This window comes from Salvelinus namaycush, chromosome 22 (assembly GCF_016432855.1).
Source record: "Salvelinus namaycush isolate Seneca chromosome 22, SaNama_1.0, whole genome shotgun sequence".
Lineage (NCBI taxonomy): Eukaryota > Metazoa > Chordata > Actinopteri > Salmoniformes > Salmonidae > Salvelinus > Salvelinus namaycush.
This window is the reverse complement of record NC_052328.1, coordinates 11,948,326-11,969,472: the sequence shown is the minus strand read 5'-3', so window position 1 is coordinate 11,969,472 and position 21,147 is coordinate 11,948,326. Positions and strand designations below refer to the sequence as shown.

The 21,147-nt window shown below is 43.0% G+C and overlaps 1 protein-coding gene across 1 annotated transcript in view; it reads right to left on the bottom strand.

The window, feature by feature from the left end:
• The window catches only part of LOC120017396 (serine/threonine-protein kinase 32C-like), a 178,105-nt gene that overhangs the window by 28,488 nt on the left and 128,470 nt on the right, over positions 1 to 21,147 (bottom strand). The window contains exons 3-4 of the mRNA XM_038960145.1: positions 18,652 to 18,803; positions 4,421 to 4,594 (exon numbers count right to left, since the gene is read on the bottom strand). Of these exons, the coding sequence (XP_038816073.1) occupies positions 4,421 to 4,594; positions 18,652 to 18,803 (326 nt within the window). The remainder of the gene's footprint in view (positions 1 to 4,420; positions 4,595 to 18,651; positions 18,804 to 21,147) is intronic.

Here is a 21,147-nt window from a genome sequence, read left to right as displayed (position 1 = left end):
ATGAAGCCGGTGACGGAGGTGGTTAGCTCGTTGATGTTATCAGGGGAGTTCCAGCACATATTCCAGTCAGCTCTAACAGTCCTGTAGTATAGCCTCTGATTCGGCGGACCATTTCTCTATGGAGCGAGTAACGGGTACTTCCTGTTTGAGATTCTGCTTGAAGACAGGAAGCAGGAGTATAGAATAATGATTGGCCAAAAGGGCGATGAGGGAGGGCCTTTAATGCTGCTTGCGGGTAGAGTAACAGTGGTCTAGGACTTCACAGTGGTCTAGGACTATCACCCCTAGTGGCGAAGGAGACGTGTTGATGGAAGTTGTGCATCACGTAAAAAGAAGCAGCCTCCGTCCGGGTGCATGGTTTCCTGCTTGTTTATAGCCTCAACTACATATCACCTTCAGTAACATAAATGCTATTGTGTTCTTGGAAATGCATTGTTTCTCCTATTCTAATGTGATCAAGACCTTCATAAACACAACCAAAGGATTATTTTCCCGATAGCATATATGACATGTATTTATTAGACTGTTAGCATGTTGCAGTCTAAATGGCTGCTCATTGGCATAGTAAGGGTGATAGCGAGGACCGGCAGTTCTAGTGTTAACAGTTTGCCATCGCAGTGTGTTGGAGCTCTAAAGGAGGGCCAGGAGACGCAGACACAGTTTTGGTTAGCGATGGCTAAAATGAGCTGAAGTTAGTAGTGGCTGTTTATAGAAATCCGAACAGTGGCTTACTGTCCTGGCCCATAGATTACTGTCAGGGTAAGAACCATATAACTGAAATCCTTTTAGCCTGAAATTTGGATTTAACACTATTACGAAAGCAAGGACACACTGTGTGATGTGTGCCCTGTGATATTTTCATCGATTTGATTTTTAAAAACTATGAATTCTGTGTATTATACGCTACATTGGACAAGGTAATGTTAGAGCGAAGACATGGATACATTATTTTTATTATAATTTTTTTGTGCAACGTTCTGCCCTGACAAGACAAAATCATTGTCTTCATGAAGAGGCTTCTAAACAGCTTCTACCCCCAAGCCATAAGACTCCTGAACATCTAATCAAATGGCTACCCAGACTATTTGCACCCCCCCCCCCTTTTACACAGCTGATACTCTCACCGCTTTATTTTAAGAATGTGAAATGTCAGAATAATAGTAGAGAGGATGATTTATTTCAGCTTTTATTTATTTCATCACATTCCCAGTGGGTCAGAAGTTTACATACACTCAATTAGTATTTGGTAGCATTGCCTTTGAATTGTTTAACCTGGGTCAACCGTTTTGGGTAGCCTTCCACAAGCTTCCACAATAAGTTGGGTGAATTTTGGCCCATTCCTCCTGACAGAGATGGTGTAACTGAGTCAGGTTTGTAGGCCTCCTTAAATCACACACGCTTTTTCAGTTCTGCCCACAAATTCCCTATAGGATTGAGGTCAGGGCTTTGTGATGGCCACTCCAATACCTTGACTTTGTTGTCCTTAAGCCATTTTTACACAACTTTGGAAGTATGGTTGGGGTCATTGTCCATTTGGAAGACCCATTTGCAACCAAGCTTTAACTTCCTGACTGATGTCTTGAGATGTTGCTTCAATATATCCACATCATTTTCCTCCCTCAGGATGCTATCTATTTTGTGAAGTGCACCAGTCCCTCCTGCAGCAAAGCACCCCCACAACATGATGCTGCCACCCCCGTGCTTCACGGTTGGGATGGTGTTCTTTGGCTTGCAAGCCTCCCCCTTTTCCTCCAAACATAACGATGGTCATTATGGCCAAACAGTTCTATTTTTGTTTCATCAGACGAGAGGACATTTCTCCAAAAAGTACGATCTTCGTCCCCATGTGCAGTTGCAAACCGTAGTCTGGCTTTTTTATGGCGGTAATGGAGCAGTGGCTTCTTCCTTGCTGAGCAGCCTTTCAGGTTATGTCAATATAGGACTCGTTTTACTGTGGATATTGATACTTTTGTATCTGTTTCCTCTAGCATCTTCACAAGGTCCTTTGCTGTTGTTCTGGGATTGATTTGCACTTTTCGCACCAAAAGTACGTTCCTCTCTAGGAGATAGAACGCGTCTCCTTCCTGAGCGGTATGATGGCTGCGTGGTCCCATGGTGTTTATACTTGCGTACTATTATTTGTACAGATGAACGTGGTACCTTCAGGCGTTTGGAAATTGCTCCCAAGGATGAACCAGACTTGGAGGTCTACAATTTTTTCTGAGGTCTTGGCTGATTTATTTTGATATTCCCATGATGTCAAGCAAAGAGGCACTGAGTTAGAAGGTAGGCCTTGAAATACATCCACAGGTACACCTCCAATTGACTCAAATGATGTCAATTAGCCTATCAGAAGCTTCTAAAGCCATGACATCATTTTCTGGAATTTTCCAAGCTGTTGAATGGCACAGTCAACTTAGTGTATGTAAACTTCTGACCCACTGGAATTGTGATACAGTGAATTATAAGTGAAATAATCTGTATGTAAACAATTGTTGGAAAAATTACTTGTGTCATTCACAAAGTAGATGTCCTGACCAACTTGCCAAAACTATAGTTTGTTAACAAGAAATTTGTGGAGTGGTTGAAAAACGAGTTTTAATGACACCATCCTAAGTGTATGTAAACTTCCGACTTCAACACTTCAAGGAAAGTGTTGTCGTGAACTAGTGGATGGTGTGTCTGTATTGAGTGTAAAATAATGTAAAATAATTTATTATAATAATTTGTACACTGCAAATTGAACACAACTAAACCCAAAAGGAGAATTTATTTGACAATAACAATCATTTCATACCTTGATTACACGGAGAAACGATCATGTATGTCTCTTTTTGTATTTGTGGGAATACTTGAGAACAGATTTCTTAAATTAAACACATTTTGAGCTGAATTCCTGGGGATGTTAGTCTTTTTTTGACCAAAAACTAAACCCGCCCCTCCCACAATATATAAACTATATAAGCAAAAAAAGAAACGTCCTCTCACCGCCAACTGCGTTTATTTTCAGCAAACTTAACATGTATAAATATTTTTATGAACATAACAACAACTGAGACATAAACTGAACAAGTTCCAAAGACATGTGACTAACAGAGATGGAATAATGTCCCTGAACAATGGGGGTCAGAATCAAAAGTAACAGTCAGTATCTGGTGTGGCCAGATCTCCTCCTCATGGACTGCACCAGATTTGCCAGTTCTGTGCTGTGAGATGTTACCCCACTCTTCCACCAAGGCACCTGCAAGTTCCCGGAAATTTCTGGGGAATGGCCCTAGCCCTCACCCTCCGATCCAACAGGTCCCAGACGTGCTCAATGGGATTGAGATCCGGGCTCTTCGCTGACCATGGCAGAACACTGACATTCCTGTCTTGCAGGAAATCACGCACACAACGAGCAGTATGGCTGGTGACATTGTCATGCTGGTGGGTCATGTTAGAATGAGCCTGCAGGAAGGGTACCACATGAGGGAGGAGGATGTCTTTCCTGTAACGCACAGCGTTGAGATTGCCTGCAATGACAACAAGCTCAGTCCGATGATGCTGTGACACACCGCCCCAGACCATGACGGACCCTCCACCTCCAAATCGATCCCGCTCCAGAGTACAGGCCTCGGTGTAACACTCATTCCTTCGACGATAAATGCAAATCTGACCATCACCCCTGGTGAGACAAAACCACAACTCGTCAGTGAAGAGCACTTTTTGCCAGTCCTGTCTGGTCCAGCGACGGTGGGTTTGTGCCCATAGGCGATGTTGTTGCCGGTGATGTCTGGTGAGGACCTGCCTTACAACAGGCCTACAAGCCCTCAGTCCAGCGTCTCTCAGCCTATTGCGGACAGTCTGAGCACTGATGGAGGGATTGTGCTTTCCTGGTCTGCCACTGCGAGGACTATCAGCTGTCCATCCTGTCTCCTTGTAGCGCTGTCTTAGGCGTCTCACAGTACGGACATTGCAATTTATTGCCCTGGCCACGTCTGCAGTCCTCATGCCTCCTTGCAACATGCCTAAGGCACATTCACGCAGATGAGCAAGGTGTTTTTCAGAGTCAGTAGAAAGGCCTCTTTAGTGTCCTAAGTTTTCATAACTGTGATCTTAATTGCATAGCGTCTGTAAGCTGTTGGTGTCTTAACGACCGTTCCACAGGTGCATGTTCATACATTTTTTATGGTTCATTGTACAAGCATGGGAAACAGTGTTTAAACCCTTTACAATAAAGATCTGTGAAGTTACTTGGATTTTTACGAATTATCTTTGAAAGACAGGGTCCTGAAAAAGGGACATTTCTTTTTTTGCTGACTTTAAATATATCTATATTTTTTACTAAAAACTTTGGGGGGACAAAATAAACACTTTTGCCACCCCCTGTTGTATCTCATACCAGTGCAGTGGATGCTGTGTCTATGGATAATGTCCATACCTGTGGATAATGTGCTGGCTCTGCAGGTAGTCCAGTGCCAGGGTCATCTCACACAGGTAGAGTTTGACAGCGTCCTCGTTGAAATGGACGTTCTGTTGGAGGTGGTAGCGCAGGTCTCCTCCCAGCAGCAGATCCACCACCATGAACATGTCCTCCTCGTCCTGGAACGAGTACCTGGGACACAAGGCAGGGGTCAAAGGTCAGAGGGCTCAGTCAACATCCTGCTAGGGCCAGGACACCGACTAACAGTCAGACACAGACTCATACACACAGACACTCAGGATTGAGAAACACACACACAAGACACAGAAACACACACCGACACACAGGAGCAAAACCCAGAAACACACAGGCGCAAGACAACATGCTGACCACATGGATCCTGCATAACTACCCAGATAATTAATACATAAAACACAGTAGCAATACAACACAGTAGCATATATCTTACTCAAGAAACTCACTATGTATGTGTGGAACTAAGTGTGTGTGCACGACTGTGCATAGATCAGGGCTCTCAACCCGTTCCTGGAGAGCTACCGTCCTGTAGATTTTCACTTATCTACCCTAATCTAGTGCACATTATTTTAATAATTAGCTGGTTGAAAAGCTGAGTCAGATTAGTTACAACTGGGGTTGCACAGAAACCTACATTAGGGTAGCTCTGCAGGAACAGGGTTGGAGAACGCCGGCATAGATGAATAGCCTATAACGTGTTAATGTATCCAGGAGTGGGTGTGAAGGAGTATTCACTTGTAAGCTCAAAACAAGCACAGTGGGAGCCATTACTTTGAAATTGATCATGATCTCAATGAGCTGCCATTTGTTGGAGTGAATGCAGGAGAGTGACTGCCAAATTAAGGCAAGAACAGAACAGATTGATGACTCTTAACTGAAAACGGCTGGTGGATGGCTTAAGATCCTTGTCAATCAGGATTACCAATCAAGCACATCACATTGAAACATGTCCACAAAATGATCTGGATGGGGTTTGTGACAATCTACGACACCATCTCTCCACAGGCATGTACTAAACATCAAGCTCTACTGGCACACTACAGCAAGCCTTGTACAATAGAAATCCAATCCAAACAGTACATAAACAACACAAAACGTCAGAAACCCACAATCACCTTTCTGTAATCATGAAAAGGGAGCAATAGAGAGAGCAAGAGAAAGAAAGTGAGTGAGAGAGCGCGAGAGAGGCTTTCCGGAGGTTCTCAATCCGTAAAGGTAGAAAACAACTCACCCCCTTGTGATTTCCTGTATCAAACCCAGGTTCCAATCCTGGTCGCTATTGCAACATTATTTATTTTTCATCTTGGCAGATTTCCTATTTCTCCGGGCTTAGCCCCACACACTCAGGGGGCATTTTGATTGGCCCCTGAGTATTGATTGGCCCCCTATATCTGAAAAATGGAGCGCCGTGCTCAGAGCGAGCAAAAATCATTCCATCTCACCGGGACATCAGTTCTGAGTAGGTGATCGGATGATCTTCGCATTTGTGGTTCCCACAGTGAAGCATGGAGGAGGAGGTGTGATGGTGTGGGGTGCTTTGCTGGTGACACTGATTTATTTAGAATTCAAGGCACACTTAACCAGCATGGCTACCACATCATTCTGCAGCGATACGCCATCCCATCTGGTTTGCGCTTAGTGGGACTATCATTTGTTTTTCAACAGGACAATGACCCAACACACCTCCAGGCGGTGTAAGGACTATTTGACCAAGGAGGAGAGTGATGGAGTGCTGTATCAGATTACCTGGCCTCCACAATCACCTGACCTCAACCCAATTGAGATGGTATGGGATGAGTTGGACATGCAGCCAAGAAGTGCTCATTATACTGTATGTGGGAACTCCTTCAAGACTGTTGGAAAAGCATTCCAGGTGAAACTGGTTGAGAGAATGCCAAGAGTGTGCAAAGCTGTCATCAATCAATCAATCAAGTTTATTTTATATAGCCCTTCGTACATCAGCTAATATCTCGAAGTGCTGTACAGAAACCCAGCCTAAAACCCCAAACAGCAAGCAATGCAGGTGTAGAAGCACGGCAAAGGGTGGCTACTTTGAAGAATCTAAAATCTATAATATATTTAGATTTGTTTAACCCTTTTTGGTTACCTCATGATTTCATAGTTTTGATTTCTTCACTATTATTCTACAATGTAGAAAATAGTAAAATAAAGGAAAAACCTTGAATGAGTAGGTGTGTCCAAACTTTTGACTGGTAATGTAAATACAAAATATGTGGACACCACTTCAAATTAGTGGATTCGGCAATTTCAGCCACACCCGTTGTTGACAGGTGTATAAAATCAAACATTGGTAGTAGAATGGCCTTACTGAAGAGCTCAATGACTTTCAACGTGGCATCGTCATAACATGCCACCTTTCCAACAAGTCAGTTCGTAAAATGTCTGCCTTGCTAGAGCTGCCCCGGTCAACTGTATGTGCTGTTATTGTGAAGTGTAGGAGCAACGTCTAGGAGCAACAGAGGCTGAACCGCAAATGGTAGGCTACCCATCTCACCGAATGGTACCGCCGAGTGCTGAAGCACGTAAAAATCATCTGTCCTCAGCTGCAACACTCACTACCGAATTCCAAACTGCCTCTGGAAGCAAGATCAGCACAATACATATTCGTCGGGAGCTTCATGAAATGGGTTTCCATGGGCGAGCAGTCGCACACAAGCCTATGATCACCATGCACAATGCGAAGCATCGGCTGGAGTGGTGTAAACCTCACCAACATTAGACTCTGAAGCAGTGGAAACACATTCTCTGGAGTGATGAATTACACTTTACCATCTGGCAGTCCGACGGACCAATCTGGGAGAGCGCTACCTGCCCCAATGTATAGTGCCAACTGTAAACTTTGGTGGAAGATGAATAATGGTCTGGGGCTGTTTTTCATGGTTTGGGCTAGGCCCCTTAGTTCCAGTGAAGGGACACCTTAACGTTACAGCATACAATGGCATTCTAGATTATTCTGTGCTTCCAATTTTGTGGCAACAGTTTGGGGAACAATTTGGGGAAGGCCCTTTTCTGTTTCAGCATGACAATACCCCCGTGCACAAAATGAGGTCCATACAGAAATGGTTTGTCGAGATCAGTGTGGAAGAACTTGACTGGCCTGCACAGAGCCCTGACCTCAACCCATCAAACACCTTTGGGATGAATTGGAACGCCGACTGCAGTCCAGGCCTAATCGCCCAACACCAGTGCCCGACCTCACTAATGCTCATGGCTGAATGGAAGCAAGTCCCTACAGCAATGTTCCAACATCAATTGGAAAGCTTTCCTAGAAGAGTGGAGGCTGTTACAGTAGCAAAGGGTGGACCAACTCTATATTAAATGGCCATGATTTTGAAATGAGATGTGACGAGCAGGTGTCCACATACACTACATGACCAAAAGTATCTGCCTGACATCAAAAGGAAAACACAGATCAATCGATAAAATGGTCAGATTTTTTTCAAAGATTACTACCTTAATGAATATTCTCCATAATATTTCTGTCTGAAGCATTGGTTCAGAAGAAGTTCTTATGGACAACTGGCAGGGATTGGCAGAGATCCATGCTAAACAAAATATTTGACTTGCTGTGAACCGCATTGTATAAGGTTATAGTAAGTCAGTGATATCATCTATAGCCTAGATGTAAAGTACAGCCTCTTGAAGCCAAAAACAGCATGACATTGGAGGATTTCCACCAGACCTTCCATCTCCTTCAGACCAATAGCAATCCCATGCGGTATCCATCCGTCGACAGCCTGGTGACGTGTCCAATAGAAAATCATCAGACCAAGCCAACAAACCTAACCTGTGCAAGATGACGGGTCCCCCACTCCAAACACATACAGCTTCAACAGATGGCCAGGCTGAGATTGGTTGAAATGGTGTTTGCTGTCCACAGGTCCCGATTATTGTCACCCTATTATCACCTCCTTGTCATCCCCTGATCCCGAGCAGCATCCAGCTGATGGTGAAGGCCCTCTGTGGCAGCCAGTGTGATGCCAGTGGTATTAGAGCCCGTTTTCTGAGTCTCCTTGGCTGAGATTAGAGCAGTTTCCACATTTCCTTCACTCAGTGACAGGTAAACTGTCAGACATGGAGCTGACATCTGAGCCATATGAAAGCATGGAGAGTGATAGCGTTGTCACCTTCAGATGTAACACCAAGGACAGAGAGAACAAGAGAGAAAGAGAGTGAGAGAAATGAAGAGTGATCATTGCAGATGAATGTTTTTCCAAATACAGCATGTGTCTCACTAGATAAGTTTGGGGAATTCAAAATCAGAGCCCACACACAATGTCTGTAAAGATTGTTCAAAGAGAGGCCAAGAACGCAGGTAAGACAAATGGATGAGACTAACACAAGTTCGTGAAAGATGAATAGTCTAATGTGTGAGACCAGACACAATGGAGTTCTTTAAATGTCTCCTTTTATCTCTTCTCCCAAGCAAAAATATAATACAGAAGTTTAAGTTTAGACCAGAAACTATAAAGAGAAAGTTATAAGAGGAAGCGGTTTGAGAATGGACTTGGGTCAAATATGAATGGGTCAAATATGCCCAAAACAGATGATTGGGGACCTGGCTAAGGCCTGAGCCCTGGGAGCGTTGTGACAGAGCCAAGGATATGGGCCATGTGGAACAGCCAGGCCAGCCTGACTGGGACAGCAGAGCACAATCAGGCCACGATGAAAGATGAGCTGAGGGAAGCAGAGGGAGAGGGCGAAAGAGAGAGAGTGAGAGAGAGAGGGATGCAGGGGAGAGAGGGTGAAAGAGAGATGGGGGTGATATGGGGAAGAGACCGAAGTAGAGCGAAAGAGGAAGAGAGAATGGATGAGAGAGAGACACTGGGCTCTGAATGTGGTCCGCTTTGTGACTGTGGCCTAGATAGTCTTGTGATAGAGAGAGAGAGACAGCTTGGCTGAGGCTGGTCAAGGGGCTGGATCACAAGACACACCTGACTCCTCTGAGGATCCCTCTAACAATGCAGTGAATGAGAGAGCGCTGCCTCTCGCCCTGCGGTCCCCCGCCTAGTCCCCCCGTTACCCCCCTCTGGTCCCATCAGCACACCCCTCTCCACCCCCACTGGCCTTATTTCACAAGGTGCACCTCTGACGGACGTCCTACAGGAACTTAAAATGGTAAGGTGGCTCTGGAAAGTTACAGTCGCAGAGAGAACAGAACGCCACTAATGGTGAGGTGGCTTTGGAAAGTTACAGAGTCCTTTGACTGTGACGTTAACTCCTGTGACGTTCTATGTCTACTGCAGAATAAATGCGTGTGTAACAGCAGAAGACGAAAGCGAAAAGGACTAAGCACCTCTGAGGAAATATCCTTCAGTTAGTTTTATGGATGTCAACAGAACCTAAGCTGCCACTAGTGGCGGCTCACCAGCTAGGGCATTAGGGGCGGCATCCCACTTGTGATTGGTCCAACCCCAAAAATGTTTACCCGACAAATATATATTATATAATTCATGGATTATGTTTTAAATGCTTATAAAAGTGTGGTAAATGTGTACATTTTCCTGCTTCAAATATATATTGTTCAAAACAAGCTATTTAGTTACTTACTACTCTGCCCCTCTGTGACTGCCAGCAGTGGCAGCTCCACCTCCATTGGGTGCACAGGCCGTGCGAACATTGCTTGAATTGTTTTGCCAGCAATTTGCTATGAGGGGGAACTGCCCCAATGACAGGATTTCATAGCATAAATTATAACAGCACAAAGTAAATGGACCGTCCTGGGGTGCTCAAATGTGCGTTCAGTCAGAACTTCTGGGTCTGCTCTAGTCTGCTCCTCCCAATGAGTCTCTTGAACCAGACGTCTGTGAAGGACTAGATGTGCTCTATCAGGTACAGAAGGTGCTAAAGCCAAAAGCTAATTGTAATTAACTTGTAAATAAATAATCGTAACAGTCATAGGAGCCTGGGACCTGATAAACCGGACAAGAGTCAAAGGACAGAGGGATACACTAGCTAGACCCTTCTCTTCACTGATCTGGTAGGACAAAAAAGCATGGCCAATTGTATTGTTTCCCCCCGATGTTGTTTATCATGTTCTACTGTTCTTATCAGGTTCTTCAGGGTGACATGTGGACTAAAACAGCATAAAACCTGGTGTATCAGAAAGCATTATCAAATTAGCCAGCTAGAGTAATTTCGAGAAACATTGAGAAATAGTTTGGTAAATTTTTTGTAAAATTCACCAGTTATTTGCCATTGATAAGCAGCTGGCCATTGCTAGCTGGTAGCTTGCTAACTAGTTAGCGCCCACGCCAATTTCAAGTCGTTATAAACTCATATCTGACTAACTCGGAAATATGAAGTTATTTCAGAATTAACTGAACTGGCTAGCACATCATGCTTTGTGACATTATGTTAGCTAGCTATCCCCAGTTAGATAATGTGTTTGCACTTACTGCATCTGCATGCTTGTTGGGTTATCAACCATATTGGTTAAATCAGATGTGGTCAGAGAGAGAGAGAAGAAGCATTTATAAAAGGACGCTTCCCCTGTAGATCATGTACCTCTTGTAGCACCATAAGGAAGTGTTCTAACTTTGTATGCCCTCAGACTTCTAGGACCTATGAGATAAAGTCAAGTATTTATATGTTACAGTGTTCTTGTAATAAGACTTCTATTGGAAAAACATCCCACGCCTTGAAAGTACGCCTTGGAGAACATAAATCCACTATTAGACCTCAAGATATCACCTTGCCAGTTGCGAGACACTATATAGAACAAAATCATTGTATTAATGAATTGCGTTGCGTAAGAATCGAAAAAGTTCATCCACCATGTAGATGAGGTGATTACGACAACAACTTACTCCAAAGAGAAGCCATGTGGCTATATAAATTAAACTCCATCTCCACACGGTTTAAATTAAGAATTCGATTTCACCTCCTTCCTATAAGCCAAATGTACTGTTATACAAGAACACTGTCCATATATCAGATTTAGCACATCGTTTAACAGTTGGCCCCACATATTTATGAACGTCTGTGCCTGCTGTCCTTTGTGGTGGGCTATCTCATGAATTGATATGATGTATTCAGGTGAGCGGACACCTGGGGCAGTTGATTCGTGAGTTGCCCTTCGTGCCCACTCCCATACCCTATAATTCTGTATTTCTTTGTGCCTAATTTGTATACATGTAGACCAGAAAAGCCACATCCAGATGAGTGGCAACCCTGATTAGAAGCACCTGCTGCTAATCGGTTGTTCTCTACAAATGCTGTTTTGAATAAAAACATTTTTTTTTACCTACACACTGAGGAAGGCTGTGAAGCCAAAACGTCTGGGTACGCTATCCCTGATGCAGTGAAAATAAAAAATAAAAATGTAATAATGAAGTAAGCTTTTTGAGTGTGAACCCACAACACCTTATTGTTTATCTGAATTCATCTTCTCTGGGAGCGAGATGGTTCTCTTTTGATGCTTGTTGGGTTATCCCCTGGTGCACTCGTTCGTTCGTGAGCTGGCTGCTCGTTCTAAATAGTATAAATCTGTTCAAAACAGTAGCAGCATGTGCAACAGTGGTCATTCGTTTTTGACAAGCAAAAGTGAAACAGGTGCATTTCTGCTGTTTGCACAGATCACTTTATATACGGTGCATTCGGAAAGTATTCAGATCCCTTGACTTGCCACGATACAGCCTTATTCAAAAATGTATTAAATCGTTTTTTTTCTCAATCTACACACAATACCCCCACAATGACAAAGCAAAAACAGGATTTTAGAAATTTTTGCAAATGTATAAAAAAACTGAAAAAAATCCCATTTACATAAGTATTCAGACCCTTTACTCAGTACTTTGTTGAATCACCTTTGCAAGCGATTACAGCCTCGAGTCTTCTTGGGTATACGGCTACAAGCTTGGAACACCTGTATTTGTGGAGTTTCTCCCATTCTTCTCTGCAGATCCTCTCAAGCTCTGTCAGGTTGGATGGGAGTGTCACTGCACAGCTATTTTCAGGTCTCCCAGAGATGATCGATCGGGTTCAAGTCTGGGCCACTCAAGGGCATTATGAGGCTTGTCCCAAAACCACTCCTGCATTGTCTTGGCTGTGTCCTTAGGGTCGTTGTCCTGTTGGAAGGAAAACCTTTGCCACATTCTGAGGTCCTGAGCGCTCTAGGAAGAGTCTTGGTGGTTCCAAACCTCTTCCATTTAAGAATGATGGAGGCCACTGTGTTCTTGGAGCTCTACTTTGCTCCATTAATCTTACCCTCAATCCTGACTAGTCTCCCAGTCCCTGCTGCTGAAAAACATCCCCACAGCATGATGCTGCCACCACCATGCTTCACCTTAGGGATGGTTTCAGGTTTCCTCAAGACGTGACGCTTGTAATTCAGGCCAAAGAGTTCAATCTTGGTTTCATCAGACCAGAGAATCTTGTTTCTCATGGTCTGAGAATTCTTTAGGTGCCTTTTGGCAAACTACAAGCGGGCTGTGATGCCTTTTACTGAGGAGTGGCTTCCGTCTGGCCCACTCTACAATTAAGGCCTGATTGGTGGAGTGCTGCAGAGATGGTTATCCTTCTGGTAGGGTCTCCCATCTCCACAGAGGAACTCTGTCAGAGTGACCATTGAATTCTTGGTCACCTCCCTGACCAAGGCCGTTCTTCCCCGATTCCTCAGTTTGGTCGGGCGGTCAGCTCTAGGAAGAGTTTTGGTTGTTCCAAACTTCTTCCACTTAAGAATGATGGAGGCCACTGTGTTCTTGGGGACCTTCAATGCTGCTGTCATTTTTTGTTACCCTTCCCCAGATCTGTGCCTGGATACAATCCTGTCTCGGAGCTCTACGGACAATTCACCCCATGGTTTGGTTTTTGCTCTGACATGCACTGTCATCTATGGGACCTTATAAAGACAGGTGTGTGACTTTCCAAATCATGTCCAATCAATTTAATTTACCACAGGTGGACTCCAAATCAAGTTATAAAAACATTTCAAGGATGATCAATGGAAACAGGATGCAACTGAGCTCAATTTCGAGTCTCACAGCAAAGCGTCTGAATACTTATGTATATAAGGTATTTCTGGTGTTTTATTTTTAATAAATTTGCAAACATTTCTAAAAACCTGTTTTCTCTTTTTCATTATGGGGTATTGTGTGTAGATTAATGAGGAAAAAATTATAATTCAAGCAATTTTAGCACAAGGCTGTAACGTAACAAAATGTGAAAAAAGTCAAGGGGTCTGAATATCGTCCGAATGCACTGTATCTTCTCAAAGAAACTACTGGTACTTTTAAAACTTATTATATTTCTGTCATGCTGCTTTGTTGACAACTCCAACCATCTTGCGTCCCAGGTATTCAGCCAATCAGCAGCTGCCGCTGGCTGCCACCCAGAGCTTGTTATGACTATTGTGTTTGGGTAAAGCCTAATTCGTCTCAACGTCTCCCAGAGCTTTGTTCTGTTCAGCCGGGAATCAATATTCTAAATGGACATCGAGGAGGACAGGGTGCGCATCTATTCTCACCACAGTGACTGCTCTCTTGCTCTCTCTCTCTGAGTTGATGGATCGACAGCGGAAGATGACTGCGACTCAGCGCATCCCACTGATGACTCACCCTCTGTGAGACCTTACAACCCTCTTAAAAAGGGTCTCCAAAGCCGTAGCTCACAGGTGACAAATCCCAGTGCTCAGCGCTGACATTCACTCCCTCTTGCTTCCCTTCTTCTTCACTTTCCCACATGGCTGCTGGGCGTCTCACTTGGTTCAGCTTTCAGAGCCTCTATCCACATCTCCGGGGAATCTGGCCAATGGTGTTTGAGAGTCATTTGTTGCAATGTAATGCTTAAGGCAAAACCTTGCTCTGGTAATGAATAACACTGGAAAGTGCAAGGGATCAATTTCACAGCGTACATTTACGGCATGTAATATTGTCCGTCTGGGTAGGGGAATAAAACCTCCAATTTAGAAATACAAATTGATCGGGGGGGAAAAAAAGCATCTACACCTACCTATGCTGTGATGGCTTATGGGATTTGGGTGGATTTTTGGCGCGCTGCAGATAGATAATACTTTCAAGGTGGCTAATCCATTTAAATATATCCCACTCCTACACATCATACGGTATCTATCATCAGCAAGTGAATGGTCACGGCAATTACTGCACGCAGCAAACTTGACAGTCCTCCAGGCTTAAGCAGTCTTGTTCTGGTGATGTGGATTCTGTGCCTAGCGTTACAGATCCCCTCTGAATTTCTCTGAAGCAATGGATGGAGCTTCAAAGAAACCCAGCAGCATTCAGGACATAATGAAGGCAAACATAGGATTCAAAACAGTGTGTGAGATAGAGAGAAGAAAGCAAACCAATAGACGTTGAAACTCTGTTTGGACAAAGTAATCAATGGTCAAATCCCTTCTTAACACGGCCTTTTACCCCCCTGCCTCTCAGCTTTCCTCTCTCTCCCTTGCCTTCGCTGTGATTTCAGGAATCATTACTTTCCATGATGGCTGTTTCTCTCACACTCCCGCTCTCCCCCTCTCTGGCATTGTACCAATAAAACAACTCCTACTAATCTTAATCAAAACTGGCGTTCTCATGAGTTGCATCCTCTGATATTTACTTAGGGGAATATAGGCACTGCAGTTCCTAGAATTTATGGTTGGCCCATCTTCAGTCCATCAATAATGGAACATGTCATTGCCCAAACTATACTTGACATGCCCATAGATACTGCAAATGTTCTCCAAGTCAGTAGAGATTTATGATGTGCAGAAGCATACCCACACACCGTACCAATTCAACTCCTGGTCATTACACTGTGCAAATTGTAGTAGAGTAGACCATCACTAAATATAGCTCAACATCGTTCTTATGAAAGCAAGTCAAAGTTTATGAAAGAGAGTTTCCTGTTTAAACAGGAAGTTATGTTATTATACAACAAACATTTTAGTAATAGTCACTGTGAATGGGGAAAGCATTTATGTAGACCTACAGTACCAGTCAAAACTTCAGGCACACCTACTCATTCAAGGGTTTTTCTTTATTTTTACTATTTTCTACATTGTAGAATAATAGTGAAGACATCAAAACGATGAAATAAAACATATGGAATCATGTAGTAACCAAAGAAGTGTTAAACAAATCAAAATGTATTTTTGATTTTAGATTCTTCAAAGTAGTAAATTATATATTTTGATTTGTTTAACACTTTCTTGTTTACTACATGATTCCATATGTGTTTTTCATAGTTTTGATGTCTTCACTATTATTCTACAATGTAGAAAATAAATGAAGAAAAGCCCTGGAATGAGTAGGTGTGTCCAAACTTTTGACTGGTGCTGTATATATAAAAACAACCATTCCCAAAGCAAAATAAACAATGAATCACTTTGTCTCTGTGCTGAGCTCTCTTTCTCTGGCTTCAGGAGAAAAGTCTGAACTCTCTCAAGAGATTTTTCACAGAGCAAGCAAGATGTCACCTTCAGACATGCCTAGTAAATGCCAATTTATGCTTGATCTGGACATGTGGTCCGGAGGCTCCGTACATAGGGTGTGACACAATTGCAAAGCCTTCGGAGGCATGCGGAGGCCGTATCAAGCTCCGTACCGCATCGCCGTGCGCCTCCTAAATGGTGTAACAATGCAGAGGGCTCCGTATAGCGCCGCATTGACATGATTGGTTGACAGTAGTTGGGGGCGGTACATCCCGTATAAACACAAACTCACTTCCTTGACAACAAAACATAATCTTTATGATACCTCGTGTAGGGATTTCAAAGACATGAAAATGAGTTTGACCTCCCGGAAAGAGATCGGGGAGGTCATGGGGATAGATGCCGGTAAAGAGGTCAATGGAATGCAGACCGTGGGGGATAGATGGATCCCGGATTGGCGCAATTTTCAACAAATCTGATCAAACAAAGTGGATATTTGTCAAATCCTTCATGATTGCTGTATTTATTGTAGCAGGCCCACAATGTGGTTACTAAAATCAGATTTGGATATATTTGGCAGTTTTCGCTGCATAACATTTAAAAGTAGTCCCTTTTTAAGGTTTAGAAGAAATGACGGCTAAATGCTAACTCCCATTCGTATAAGCTGGTAGCATAGCTCGCATACAGAAATCGGTGGTGGTAGTCTAAGTTGTTTTTAACTGTAATGCAGTTGATTGGTGAACATGACAGGAACATGTATTGGGGTTGACATCCATACAGCATTATACTCTGACTTTTACCTCAACATAGTGTGAAATACACATATATACAATCGCCTAAATGTAGGGGAGATTCGGGATGGAGATGCAGAATGGGAAAACGGTGCTGTCTTTACTTCATGCTATCTTGGCAGAGCTCCTATGTCAAGCACCGGGAAACGGACTCCAACGTCTCAGAAGAGGTAAGGTCTTGTCTTTTTGTTTATCCAGTTGCTTGTAATTAGCCGGATGGCTATAGAGATTAGCTCTGAATCACTATGAGTGACGCAGTGCAGACCAATTCATAGGATGCACATGACAGCTCCCTGAAGCACAAGTATGAATGCTCTCACTTTTGCCATGGCCGCATCGCAGTAAATGCTGTACGGCCACTGCAGACGTCGAATTGACCATGCAGAGCCTTTAAGAGTCCAACACGGCCACAGGGGGGCCAAAGCAACCGAAAAAAGGAGTCTGGCCAGTGAGAGCCTGCCTCTGCAGGAAAGATCCACAATGAGGCTAGCGTGATTGATACACTCGGTAAAGTTACTTCAAAACTCCTTGCCGTTTGTTTTCTGGTGGCTTGGCATGGGACCAGGCTTGCCAATATTATGGTACAAACAGTACCGACAGCTGCTCAGGTTTGGAGTCCTTGGGTTTTGAAAACAAACTTATCTATCAGTGACGGCGCTAGACAGGAACATCTGTGGCCCACATGAGGTTGGTGGCACCTGAATTGGGGAAAATGGGCTTGTGGTAATGACTGGAGCGGAATAGGTGGAATGGTAACAACTACATCAAACACATGGTTCCCAGGTGTTTGATGCTATTCTATTTTCTCAGTTCCGGCCATTATTATGAGCCGTTCTCCCCTCAGCAGGCAGGCAGGCCATCGCCATGTGGGTTTTGGCAGATTTCTCCCTTTTGTTGCTCAAATCTGGTCAGTTTGATGGTGACGGCAGCGCCTCTCTATCCCCTCCCCAAGATATTCACCAGCAAAGGGATACAGAATAACGCAAACGTTCTATGAACCGTCCAAAGCGTATACTGGATGAGAGTGATGTAACCAATTCCACGGCACACAGGAGTGTCTTGGGTATTGTTCAGGAGGCTGTACGAGACTATGAGTGATTGTTGTTTTGTTCCAGTGTCATTTGAGACGGGCTGACCACTTTCACAACTTTTCCCTCTGAAGTTGAATCGCAGGGAGATGAGATGCGATCTAAGGAGCCCGATAATTCCCGCCTATCCATAACGCTGCTGTCTTTGTCGCTAATGGGGCTTTGATGTGCCATAGATGTATAAATACAGTGCCAAGCAGAGCAAAGCAGGGAAACTACAACAAGGATGGGGACCACTTGAGGGAATTATAATATAAAAAAGACACTGGCCCTACTACCACCTCATTAAAAAAAAACTCTGCTTATTTTAGTTGGGAGGACGCTTCTCCTTGAGACCATTTTTTCATTTTTCCCCCCCAGTGTTATTAAAACGTTGCCAACTTTGGAGAGAGAAAAAACATGCATACAGTAATAATTGACAGTGGGTTTGGGTGCACTTTCGTCTTGGTGTATGTATCCGCTCAAATTCTTTATGTACTAAAGGATGTGTATGAAATGATTGACGTTCCCTTTATCAATTACTCAGAGGAGATAACCACAGAGAGCAATATCATTCTACCAATTACACAGGAGTAAAGTGCTTTGGTGTAATTTGCTGTGAACATTGTGCCACCTGCCCAATTATATTTAGAATATGTTCTGCAGAGACACTGGAGATGGTTAAATAATGAAACTGGTTCCCTACTTCACCCAGATATCATACTCCTGGGAGGGAAATATGGGGTCATCTGACGTGCAATGGGCTCGCATTCACACATGCCCGAACACACACACACACACACACACACACACACACACACACACACACACACACACACACACACACACACACACACACACACACACACACACACACACACACACACACACACACACACCAGCAGTGGCATGCAGAATGTACAAACAGTATATAAAATGAAAAAAACACAGGATAATCACCAGAGGTTTACTAAAAAAACATGTTCAATTTCCTGTAGGATCTCTAGCTCTCTAAAGACGTTTCGGACCTCGTCTCTCTCTATGCACTGCTGTTTGTTCATGTACTTCATGGCGTACATCTTCTCTGTGTCCCTCTTCTGCACGATGCACACCTGCAGGGGAAATAAGGACAGAAGAACAGAGAGTAGGTTACCCACTTAGGACTGGAACCAGACTCGCATAAAGCAAGTAAAGACAGACGCACACGCTTGCACAGGCACCTTAGTATACAATAATATACAGTATACCAGAGCATGTGACAGGATTGGCTTTTCATAATGGCTGATATTACTGCCCTCCATTAGAATATTTACAATGGGGCTTGGAAAACATGCGGAAAATTACATTTGCAAAAACACACAAACAGTCTCCGACCTCATCATGTGCTCATTAAAAGTTGATGTTTCGTAGAGTGGTGAAATGTCAAGAGCAGGACAGGGGGTATGGGAGGGCAGCCTCATTACTGTAACATCCAGTCATTAGGAAGCTATGACCTCAGCTACTGTTACGCAAACAGTCGCTGCAGAAAATAAACAATGGTTTGGAAAGAAAACTCGATTCTATAAAGAAGTACTAATCTCCAATGAAAAACGCCAAATTCTGACATTATAGAAAAATCAACTGTACCTAGTAAAATATTGAAGTGATCAAATATTATATTAACACACAGTTGATACCTATCACACACAAGTGGAGTAATACAACAATTCATGTAAGTTTAGAACAATTTCACAACTTTTATTTTGATATACTTTCTTTTTATTGAAGAACACAAAAACACAAAACAGGAAGGCAGGTCGAGCACACATCATACGTACATCAGATTAGTTACAAGTAACATCATCTTTGAATTAGACAACTTCCAAGTATGGATCCCAAAATAATATTTTAGGCTTGGTAAGGCCACACCCCCACTGTTTTGGTAGTTGTAATGTTGTATATTTAATTCTTGGTCTCTTACTGTTCCAGATAAACCTTGATATCTGTTTATCCCATTCCCTAAACTGTTTAGGTAGGATTTCTATAAGCAGTGATTGGAACAAATACAGTAACCTCGGCATGATGTTCATTTTGATTGTTTCAATTCTACTACTAAGATCCAAAGGAAGTGAATTCCACCTGTCCAGATCATCATATATTTTCTTGTCGATGGGAACATGATTTCTTTCATAAGGTTTCGGTGTATCTTTTGGTAGATTTACTCCAATATACTTAATGGATGAAGAGGTCCACTGGAAGTTATATTTACTATTCAGCTCTTGCTGTGGGTATAATTATATACAAGGGCTTGGGTCTTGTGTACCCTGAACATACCCGGAAAATGTTCCAAATGTTTGTAAAACATTCATCAATCTACTGTAGGGACACTTGAGCCTGGGTCTTTAAGAACTATCAGAATGTCATCAGCATACATGTATACCTTATGTTTCACCGCCTCGTATTGTTATTCCCCTGAGGATGGGTATTTTCTTACTGCCTGTGCTAATGACTCGATGTACAAGGAGAAGAGCGTGGGTGAAAGATCACAGCCTTATCTTGCCCTGAGTTTTAGACTTATTGTTTGTGACAAATGTCCATTCATCTTTATTCTGGCAGTCGGATATGAATGTAGTGTTTTGATGCACTGTATCATATTGTTGAAATCAAATCTATCCATAACATGGAATAGATAATCCCATCCCACTGAATCAAATGCTTTTTCTGCATCTAGACTGGTTAATATAGCACTTGTCTTATCCTGACCGATGTGGTCCATGACGTGGTGTTCTCCTTATGTTGTCCTGTCTGTCTGTTTTACATGAAACCAGTTTGATCCCCACCAATCAATTCTGGGTTTATGTCCATCATTATTTTCGCTATTATTGATGCATACAGTTTATAATCCACATTAAGAATTGCAATAGGTCTTTTGGAATTGCATTCCTTCTTATCTTTACCCTCCTTTGGAATTACAGATACTATGGCTTCTCTCCACGATGGTGGTAGAGCCCCCCTCCCACAGAGTCTAGTTAAAACAGGCCTGAAGTAGAGGTGTTAGTTGTTCTCTTGAAGGCTTTGAACCATTCTGAAAGGAAGCCATCAGTGACTGCAGACTTGTTTACTTTTAGATTAGATATTGCATTATTACATTTAATCAATTAATCAGTTATTTCTGAAGTCTATCGTTTTGCTGTGTCCCAATTGAGGGGAGACCAAGTCAAAAAAAAAAAGATTGATTGTATGTGCATCTGCCTTCTCTGGTTGCTTGTACAGATTTGTATAGTATGATTCAAATATATTCTGTATTTCATCCCATTTGCATGTAATCATTGTTGTTTTAGGGTCTTTTATTTCGAAATATGTATTCTGTGCTTTTTGTTTTCTGAGTCTCCATTCTAGTAAATTTGTTGCCTTGAGCCGGCTTCCTAATATTGTTGTTTCAGGGACCTGAGCTTTTTCTCTACTTCTTCACTATAA